This window comes from Myotis lucifugus, unplaced genomic scaffold (assembly GCF_000147115.1).
Source record: "Myotis lucifugus unplaced genomic scaffold, Myoluc2.0 scaffold_4209, whole genome shotgun sequence".
Classification (NCBI taxonomy): Eukaryota; Metazoa; Chordata; class Mammalia; order Chiroptera; family Vespertilionidae; genus Myotis; species Myotis lucifugus.
Genome location: NW_005875257.1, coordinates 1 through 10,161, shown reverse-complemented (window position 1 = coordinate 10,161; position 10,161 = coordinate 1). Strand labels below are relative to the sequence as shown.

The 10,161-nt window shown below is 53.5% G+C and overlaps 2 protein-coding genes across 2 annotated transcripts; both read right to left on the bottom strand.

The window, feature by feature from the left end:
- Positions 1 to 3,850: 3,850 nt before the first annotated feature.
- LOC102430946 (leukocyte immunoglobulin-like receptor subfamily B member 5) lies at positions 3,851 to 7,720 on the bottom strand. The gene is made up of 7 exons (XM_023749236.1): positions 7,692 to 7,720; positions 6,574 to 6,690; positions 6,199 to 6,241; positions 6,081 to 6,118; positions 5,794 to 5,846; positions 4,850 to 5,002; positions 3,851 to 4,767 (listed from the first exon to the last, which is right to left on the bottom strand). The coding sequence occupies exons 1-7, from the start codon at positions 7,711 to 7,713 to the stop codon at positions 4,702 to 4,704; spliced, it is 492 nt and encodes a 163-aa protein (XP_023605004.1). The 5' UTR covers positions 7,714 to 7,720; the 3' UTR covers positions 3,851 to 4,701.
- A 639-nt stretch (positions 7,721 to 8,359) lies between these two features.
- Positions 8,360 to 10,156, bottom strand: LOC111824690 (leukocyte immunoglobulin-like receptor subfamily A member 6; the record flags this gene model as incomplete). The annotated part of the gene is made up of 4 exons (XM_023749235.1): positions 8,360 to 8,676; positions 8,932 to 9,228; positions 9,443 to 9,739; positions 9,886 to 10,156. Coding segments are annotated over 4 exons (1,182 nt in total), but the record flags the coding sequence as incomplete, so codon positions are not given.
- Between the last annotated feature and the right edge of the window lie 5 nt (positions 10,157 to 10,161).

Below are 10,161 nucleotides of genomic sequence, written 5' to 3'. Positions count from 1 at the left end.
ACTCAGCCCTGGAAGAGAGTCGCTGTGAGAGATGTGCCCCTCAATCCTGAGTAGCACCCTCCTCCCCATGAGCCCCCTGAGTCTTGGGGGTCCTGACAGAGCAGGGCTCCCCTCTCCCTTGAAATCTCACCAAAGCAAAGCACAGTGATGAGGGTGGTGGTCATGGTTTCTCCTTGCTCGGATGCGGGGTGTGTAGACGGAGACGATGGTCCCATCTGGGTAGATATAGAGGGTGTGGGCACTGGGTGGCTGGCCCTCCCTCTCTCGTGGTTGTCACGTCAGCAGCCCCACACGATTGGGAACAGCCTCTCTAACAGCCTGGCTCTCATTTCCATGGTGAAGCAGGAAACAGACCCGGAGCCTCCTGAGACGCCCCTTGCAGGTGAGGTGACCCAGGGCATGTCCTTCCCTGTCAGAGCCTCCTCCACGGGGTCTCCTTCCTCCTCAGCCCGTCCATCAGCACCTCCCTGGGCTCCTCACCATGGACAGTGTCACCCGGGCCCTGGAGACGCTTCAGGAAGACGTGGGTCCCTGTGGCCTGCAGAGCTCAGATCAGCAGGGACAGGTTCAGCCTCCAACTGTGCAGCTCAAGGCGATGTCCCTGTGACAATGAGCACAGAGAGGGGATGAAGGGAAATAAGGGAATGAAACAGGTCTCTTCTCCTGGCCCCAGAGTGTGGCTTTCTTCCTACCATAGCCGCCCTCAAACTTGTGTGTGTGTGTGACAGCATCCACCCCACCTTCCTGGCAACAAGCCTATGAGTCATTTCTGCCTCCTCAGTGCCCCTTGTTTCTGGGTTGAAGTCTCTTCCTCATTCTGTGGCCCTGCCTTCAAGCTTTACGGGACATGCATTGAGGTTAGAGTTCGGATTTTGACTTAAAACTGACTTTTATTTAAATGCCCATCACCCGTGTAACCTTGAGTGGCGATGTCCTGTCTCTGAGCCTCAGTTTGCCCATTTGGATCCTCAGAGTGGCTGTGGGTCAGTGGGGCTGGTCCCATGGGAGGGAGACATCGACTTCAGACCAGATGAAGACCTGAGTGGGTGGGCGATGAGGGGATCAAGGCGTCTACAGTCAAGTGCAGGATCGTTACACCCACTCGAGCCCTTGTCTGCTCTGAAGACCAAATAAAGCTTCTTACAATAGTTCTATAATTTTAGGAACAGACAAATGCAGAAAAAGGGGAAATGAAAGTTGCCCCACAGGAGAGGGAACTACAGGGAAAAACCGAAAGAAAAGCTGAGTTGGTCACCAGGGTCTGAAACCATCATCAGGTCATCAGAGAGGAGATTCTATCCTGTGTGGTCACAGAGAAGGACCCCAGGTCCTCACAGGAAGGGAGAGGTCGGGGTCCAGATGAAGGTCGGAAGCTCTGGTCACCCTGCTCATGTTTCTGTACATGAATTGGGACATCTCTGGCCACTACATTGAGCCCATGGTCTGCAGTGAGCAACTTCACCTGTGTGGCCTGAAGCAGACCAAGTCCAGCATTGTCAGCCACGGGGGTCTGTCCCGTGTGTGCATGTGAAGCTCCCATTGGACTGGCCCTGAGAAGCAGAACCCTGGGCAGACGCTGAGTCTGAGAGAGTGGTCACCATGCGGCAGGGGCAGCTGCCAAAGCCCCTCCCTCAACAACCTGACTCCCAGGGCAGTCCTGGTAACAACCTATGGAAGGTCAGGTGTGTGAGGGGCGAGTCTTCCAACAAGAATGCACAGTAGAGTCATCCTGATAATGATAAACAGTGCTACGAGCAGCAATCTACTGATGATGGGGACTGTCATGTGCAATAGAGTAGAGTCAGTAGGAAAATATGAGAGTAATTGGAAATTAATCCTGCTTCAATATCTGGCACATAAAAGGCGGAGTCAATTTTTGACACAAGAAGAATATGGATTCTTTTCTAAAAGAACCTAATGAGTTAGAACTTTGAGAGATGAAAAACCCAATAGAGGGGGGTAAGAGATCAACCGAAGGACTTGTATGCATGCATATAAGCATAACTAATGGACATAAGACACTGGGGGGTAAGGGAGGCCAGGGGATTGTCAAGGGCGGGGGGGAGGGGGGGAAAGGACACATATGTAATACCCTTTGCAATACTTTTAGCAATAAAAAAAAATAATAATAATAATAAAAAGAAAGAAAAACCCAATAGAAGGAGCACATTAAAACAATTCAACCCCTCAGGGAAGAGACAGAGCTGAAGAGACGATCATGAAAGTGGAGTATAATACTGAGGAAATTCCCAGAACACAGCATAGGGGGACCTGAAGTGGGGATGTAAGGTACTTGAGGAGCACAATGAGAAGGGTCAGTGTCATATCCCTGATGTCAGAAGGAAAGAAGTGAGAATGACATCTAGTAACCGCTCGAGAGATAAATAATTGAAAATTTTACAGACATGAGAAAAGACCAAACAAGTGATAAGGTGCACATGCTTAAAAATGAAATCCCCAAGATCTGCAATCTTTATCTTGATCTTTTGTGGTAAATGAAGGATAAATTTTTTAAAAGTATATCCTACACTGAATTGTACACATTAAAATGGTTGATTTTATGTGAATTTCAACTCAAAAACAAATCAAGGAAGACTAGCCTGGGTTTCTAAAAGGGTCGTCACCTTACTTTCTAGAGAAAAATGCAAATCGCCATAATGACAAGCTCCCTGGGACCAGACTTCCTCACAGGAAACGCCGATACCAGAAGATAGTGGAGAAATACCTCCATGGAGCTGACTGTTAGTGAACATTGTGTCCTGAGCCACATTAATTTTAAGGGACAAAGGTGAATGTGTCAGCAGGGGCAAATCCCTGAGCGAGAAGTAGTGTCTCCCTCCTTAAACCCACCAGGTCAGGCTGGGTATCCATGAGGGAGACGAGGTTTTGGGGGAGAGATTCTTCAGACCTCCAGGTGTGGTTTTCTGCTCTTTGGAAATGCCTGTGTAAGTTTGGCGTGTGTGTGTGTGTGTGTGTGTGTGTGTGTGTGTGTGTGTGTGTGTAAGTGCATAAGCATTTGTAAGAAACCACCAATGAAGCCTCCTGAACTGATATATTTATACTAGAGGCCCGGTGCATGAAATTCATGCAGTGGTAGGCCTTCTTAACCCACAGGTGGTTCTGGAAGGTCATTCCAGAACTTCATTCCGAAGGTTGTTCTGCCATCCAGTCTAATTAGCATATTAGCTCTTTATTATATAGGATATTGCAAGAGGAGGACCATCCTGGCCTTATCTACCAGCTTTCTCCTGTCCCTGAGTTGCCGTCTCTCTCTCAGCAACACACAAGAATAAGATAACTGGGGTCTTAGCTATAACACCATGCTGTGCATTAGAGCCTCAGGATTTGCCAGTCTTGTAACTGGAAGGTTGTACCTTTTAACCAATCTCTCCCCATGTCTCCCTCCCTCCCCCGACCGCTCTACTCTTTGTTTTTATCTTTTTTACTTTTGTCGTATTCCACAGCGCTCATGTGCCGGGCAATGTTTATCATGTGTATTTACTATATACATAAGGTGACATGGATTTTCTACTAACTCTGATGTCTACTTAGTAAACTGTACATTTGAAAATGTCCACTTTTTAAAAAATATTTCTTATTGATTTCAGAGAAGAAGGGGGAGGGGAGAGAGAGATAGAAACATCAATGATGAGAGAGACTCTGATCAGTTGCCTCCTGCATGCTCCAAACTGGGAATGGAGCCCACAACCCCGGCATGGTCCCTGACTGGGAATCAAACCTTGATCTCCTGGTTCATAGGTCCATGCTCAACCACTGAGCCACGCCAGTGGTTAATACATGGACATCAAATTTTATTTTCTTAATTAGAGAGAAAGAGGAAGGGGAGAGAGAAACATCAATTTGTTGTTCCACTTATTTATGCATTAATTGGCTGATTCTTGCATATGCCCTGACCAGGGATCAAACCTGCGGGCTTGGCGTATTGGGGTAATGCTCTAATCAACTGAGCTAACTGGGCAGGGCCTGGCATTAAATCATTTATCATGTTGTGGTATCTGTTTAAAGTCTGTAGGATCTGTGATGCTGTCCTCGTCGTGGGAATGTGTGCCTCTTCTCCTTTTCCCTGTCTACTGTGGCTAAGATTTATCAGTGTGATTACAGTTTTCAAGAATAAAATTTTTTGACTTTGCTGCTTTTTCTCTATTTTTGTCTGTCCTCACTAGTAGCTACTCATTATTACATCCCTCGTTCTACCCTCATTTAGAATAATTGGCTATTCGTTTTCTAAATTCTTTATGTAATAAATTAGGTCTTGACCTTTTAGGTTTTTCTTTTCTAATATATTCACTCATTATTTTTATTTTTTTTATTTCATAGGCTTGATGCATAATATTTACATGATCATTCATTGAAAGCATTTGTTCACTTCCTGTCAATAATCAATTCACACGTTGGTTATTGAGAAGTCTGTTGCTTTGATTCCATAATGTAGGGATATTAGTCATCTGTGATTGCAGAATCAGGCGACTCCCAGGGGCATCCCAGGAGCAGTTTGGGGTCCACGTCAGATCTCCAGACTGGCCAGGGCACTGAGTGTCCATGGGGGCCGCTCCAGTGTCCTCAGGGGTCCTGGCAGCCAACTCCCTGCACTGTGGGGTCTGGGCTAGTGGATGGGCAGAGCAGCATACACACTGGACTCATCTGGGGACTTCTCTGATGGGAGGAACAGGGTGTTGTCCTCTATCTGAGGGCCGAGTGGTTCAGCAGGGCATAGGCTGTGTGCGTGGGGGCATCAGATGCAGCAGCCTGGAGCAGGGGGAGAGAGAGAGAGGGATGAAACGTGGTTGGGTTGTGGAGGTCCTAGGGGCCTGGGGAGGATGGGACCCACCTGAGTGTCCTCTTCTGTTTGTCTGCCCTTCTGGTCCAGCAACCCCCCAGAAGGGGAGGAAGGAGAGGTGGCCATTCCCTGCCTGGGTCTTGGTCTTGAGTGGTTCACCTGGGCGTACATCACTCCCTGGGGGTCTTCATCCTGCCTGTTCTGCTGGAGACAGTGAGACAGAACAGTGTCTCCTTGATTCCACAGTAGAAATCCTCCTGTCAATTATCCTCATGTTGCCAGAGAGATGGTTTACACTTTAAATAGATCAGGTCCCTCTCCTAGTGGAATCTGCAGGGCCTTCCTGAACCTTGGGGCCTCTGGATGCTTCTATGGTTCTGACTCTTATCCTAACAGGTTCTCTCTTGCTCACTTGGCTCCAGCCTCATGGCCCATCCTCCTGAATAAGCATGTCCTGCCTCAGGACCTTTGCACCCGCTCTTTCCCTGTCTCCCCACCATGTACTCTATCCCCTCCTCTTGCTTTATGTTCCTTCACAGCACTTTGCTCTCTGGGACACTGTCTGCTTGTTTGTATATAGTCTCCCTCACCCACAGGGGAATTGGAGGCATGTGGAGACAGTGTGGCTCAGGGCTGCACCGTGGCCCCTAAATGGAGCCGGTAACCAGTGAGCCCTGTCACATCTGCTGGGTGAATGAATGAAGGGGATCCTGGGGACCTGTGGGTGAGTCACTTATTCCTTCATCCTCCTGAGACCTGGGGCTGCACAAGGTCAGACAGAGGATGAGGGGACAGCAAAGGGGGCCACATAGGAGGGGCCATGAGGTCACATGGAAACCAGGAGGAGTGAGTCACAGCAGGACGACCTGGGGCCCAGAGGGGAGGTCAGTGTGGACGCTGCTGAGAAGCAGGTGAGGTGGGACAGGGAAGGGTCCATTGAATTAAAATGGGCAACAGAAGGTCCTTGGTGGCCTGGACAGGAGCAGGGGTCTCACCGGAGGGTCCAGCTCCATGCTCTCCCCAGGCTGCGGGTCCGTCACATCAGCATCTGCTGGGGCAGAACAGGGGTGTGTCTCCTGACAGGTCCCCCAAGATCTCAGGGCCGCAGACCCACCTGCTCCCAGATGGGCCACTAACCCAGGGTGAGGTGCAGAGCCAGGTCACACAGTGTGGGTCTCAGTCCTTCTCACCCCTGACCCCCATCCTCCCAGCCCCTCTCCTCTCAATCATCCCCTGAAATCCCTGCGCCCCCTCCCCCAGGGCAGCTGTCTCTTCCTCTCACAGAGGGGCTCCTCCTGGGTGTCCACAGCTGGGCTGGAGCTGAGGGTGGAGACAGGAGTGTTAGGGGTAGAGCTGGGCGATGGATGGTCGGAGTCTGGGGTCTTCAGGGCAGGAATTACCTGATCTGCAGGCCTCTGTCCTTGGGCTCTGGGCCTGTGGTCCCTGCAGGAGGTTGGACATGAGCCCCTCTCTGGGCTGGTTAAGAGGGACAGTCTCAGCCCTGGGAGGATAGAACCCTCCCCACTATGATTCCACAGGAAAGACGGAAAACGTAACACACTTATGCATAACTTTCATATTTCATGGCATTGACAATAATGAAAGATTACCTTAAATACATACACACGTGCTGACATTGAGTGCTACATTTTCTGATACGAGATTCTGGAGAAATCCTTTTCTCAGCTGACCTTCTCCATCCATTTGGTTTTCCTGTGGCAGGTGCTCTGAGCCCCCTCCCTCCTATGACCCAGGTCACCCCATTCCCTACTCACCTGACACCCTGCCTTTGCTCTGACGTCGGTGTCGGAGGAGGAATAAGAGGAGGAGGGAGAGAAGCAGGACCAGGGCCACTGGGAGCCCGATCAGGATATACAGGTACCATTTGAGACCTTGGACAAGGGTGATGTCATGAATGAGCCAATGATGCGATTTAATGAACACCTACTGTGTGCAGGGCTCATGCTGGGGTCTCTCACTCATCTCCTCTCACCTCACAGCAGTCATGCACCAAGGATTGCTGACTCTACCACCCACGTTACTGAAGCTCAGAGAGGTTAACCACGTGCCCCAGGTCACCCAGTCTGGACGGGGCAGGGCTGGAATGGGAACCTGGAGCTATGGGTTCCCTGTCCTGTCCTCACACTGCCCCCCAGGGGGACACCAGCTTCGTGCTCTGGGCTCCTCATCTGCAAAGGCCTGTCCACTTATCATCTGGAGCTGAAGGTCCTTCCTCATTACCCTTCCCCAGCACAGCAGGGAAAGGAGGGGCAGGGTAAGGGCTGGACTCTGAGTCTCTTCCAGATCCCTCTCCACCTTGTAGCTCCTCCCACACCCTTGGGAATATTGGGCTGGGCTGGGGCTCTGCCTTCTTGAGCTCTGTGAGGCCCTTATGTCACCTCATCTCCCAGCAGCCTGTGAGCAGGATGGGACCAGGGATGATCAGACAGGAAGCCGACACTCAGAGGAGAGAAGGGGCCGCCCAGCCCCACAGCAGGAGCAGCAGAGCCAGCAGCAGAGCCAGGAGCTGATCCACCCTGTTCCCTCCTCTGAGCTGAGCCTGATCTGAGGGGGAGGACTGGGTGCCCGGACCTTGCCTGCCTGTCCCTCCCTGTACAGTGTCACCGTCACTGAGACAGAGGGACAGGCCCCATAACATCACGTCCTGGGGGCTTCCCTGTGAGGCCCCTCTCCCAGGAGGTCAGGGTCAGAACCGACAGGAAATGTAAGATCTGGACAAGGATTCTTTCCTTTCACACTTGGAGACACTGAGGCCCAGACAGGGGAAGGGCGGGTCCAAGTCAGCGAATTCAGAGGCACCTGAACCCCCACATGGCTGAGCCCCTGCCCCCATGGAGGCACCCACCACTTCCCCACGGAGCCCCTCACTTACCCCTCTGTGGGCCTGACTCCATCGGGGGGAGTTGCGGATCCTCAGAGGCTCCTGGGGATCAAAATGTGGGGTGAAGGGCAGGGCTGCCTTCTCCCCACTTGAGCCCAGCTCCTCTGCCCCAAGATGGGTCCCCACATCTCCCTCTGCCACGACCACCCCACCTGTCTGTCAGTCTCAGAGCCTAGGAGCCTGACCTTTCCCAGGATCTCTCCCAGACTCCCAGCCCCCCTGGGACACAAGCCTGTCCTTAAGTGTCAGGGGACGGGGGAGGCATTAGATCCTCTGAGAGACTCAGGACCGCCCTGGGGTGGTCTGTCTTTCTCAGAGCAGAGGGGACCCAGTGGTTCATCAGCTGTGGACATGGGCCCTGTGGGTGGGGGCTGGGAAATAGGGGTCCTGGGAAGGAGGACAGAACAGGTGAGAAGCTGGGGCTGACTCTGGAATCCCCACCTCACTCAGATCCTCCTGCATCTGCCTTGTGACCCTCAGACCCTCCCACTGCCCTCCTGGCACCTTCCAAACCCAGGGGAGCGAGATAGGTGAACAGGGATAGCAGCGTCTCTGAGGGGCAGATCTCCTCTGGGTGACCATCCCTAGAGCCCCTCCCTCCCTTTCAGCCCAGGATTGTTCTGGGGACGGGACCCTGAGCTGAAAGCTCAGCAGACATGTCAGGGGCCCTCACCTGAGACCAGGAGCTCCAGGGGCTCACTGGGGAGTGACAGCAGGAAGGGGGAGGTGCTGTGTGAGCTGTAGCACCTGTAGGTGCCCCCGTGGGCTGAGGTCACAGGACTCATGGAGAACTCTGCCTGGGACTGCTGAGCTCTGTGCTTTGATCTCAGATGCAGGGGGGGATCGGCTGCCCCCTCCTTGGACAGAAGGAACGTGTCCCTCGGGCTCCGTGACTGACACAGCAGGGTCACGTTCTCTCCTGAGGCCACCCTGGGGCCTGGCTGCACCGAGAGTGAGGGTCTGTCAGGCAGGTGTCCTAGAGAGAGGGAGGGAGGGTGAGGGCTGCCTGCCCACCTTGTTCTGCCCTGAAAGTCACCAGGCCTCTCTCTGAGGACCCTCCTCTCTGTCTGTCTCTGTTTCTCTGAGTCTCCCCCTCTTCCCTCCCACCCCCTGTCTCTCTCTGTCTCTCTCCCTCCCTGGGGCCTGCACTGTCATTCTGGCCTCACCACCTGAGACCCCCAGCAGGGCCTGTGCAGAGTCTGGTCCCTGACTGAACCCACTGGCTCCTCACCTGCCACCAGGATGTCCAGGGGGTCACTGGGGGCCGACCACTCAGAGGAGAGGTTGTATCCACCGTAGCATCTGTACCGGCCTCCGTGGGAGCTGCTCACAGTGTCCAGTGGGAAGTGGGCCTGAGAGAGCCCAGCCTGGGGCTGCAGGACAAGGCTCTGGGGGAGGTCCCGTCCCCCCTCCTTGTGCAGAGCGAATCTGTCATAGCCGACATCAGAGCGACACTGGAGGGTCAGGCTCTGTCCAGAGGCCACGATGGGGCCCTGCTGGCTCAGGAGGGAGGGCTTCCCAGACTCACCTGGGGAGACCAAAAGTGAATTACTGGGGCTCCTCTTCCCACAAACCCCTTCTCCTGGCCTGGCCCCCAGGTCTCACTGTCTCTCTCTGTGTGTCTCTGGCCCCCAGGGCCCTCGTGTTTCCTTCACCCTCTCACATGGGGCTCCCCTCCCAGCAAAGATGCCAATAACCTGGTTGGCACCTCAATCCATGGACGGGACAATAATGGGACTCGCCTGGGACCAGGAGCTCCAGGGGGTCACTGGGGTGTGAGCACACGTGGGGGCTGTTCCTGTAGCAGCCATAGCATCTGAACCTCCACCTGTGTGTGGGGGTCACGGGGCCCACAGGGAACAGGGCCTGGAACCGCCCACTGGGCTGTGAGTCCAGGGTCCAGGAGAGCCTGTGATCTCCTTCCTTAGTCAGAATGAACCTGTCAAATCCCGGCCATGAGCCACACTGGAGGGTCACATTCCCTCCTGAGGTCACCACAGGGCTGGGCAGGGCTGAGAGGCTGGGTTTGCTGTAGAATCCTAGGAGAGGAGGAGGCAGCGTGTTAAATGGGGTTCACACCTCCCTCACGTCCCCCAGGGCTGGGCTGTGAGAGGGAGACACCCTGAGAGCAGACACCCTTCCTGAGGGCAGAGCCTGAGCCTGGGACCCCTGAGTGTCCTCTCACCTGTCATCACCACCAGCTCCAGCGGGTCACTGTGCTCTGACAAGCCAGTGGGGCTGTGATAGTAACAGCGATATATCCCAGCCTGTAGATTTGTCATGTGTGTGATGAGGAACTTGGCCTTGTCTCCGGGCTCCTGTGGCTTCTGTCTGTCCCAGGGCACTGGGCTTCTCTCTTTATCGAGACGGTACTCATTGGCCCCTGGGGTCCCCTGACACCAGATGGTCACAGGGTTCCTCCAGGGGATCACATTGCCTGGCTCAACCCAGATGGTGGGTT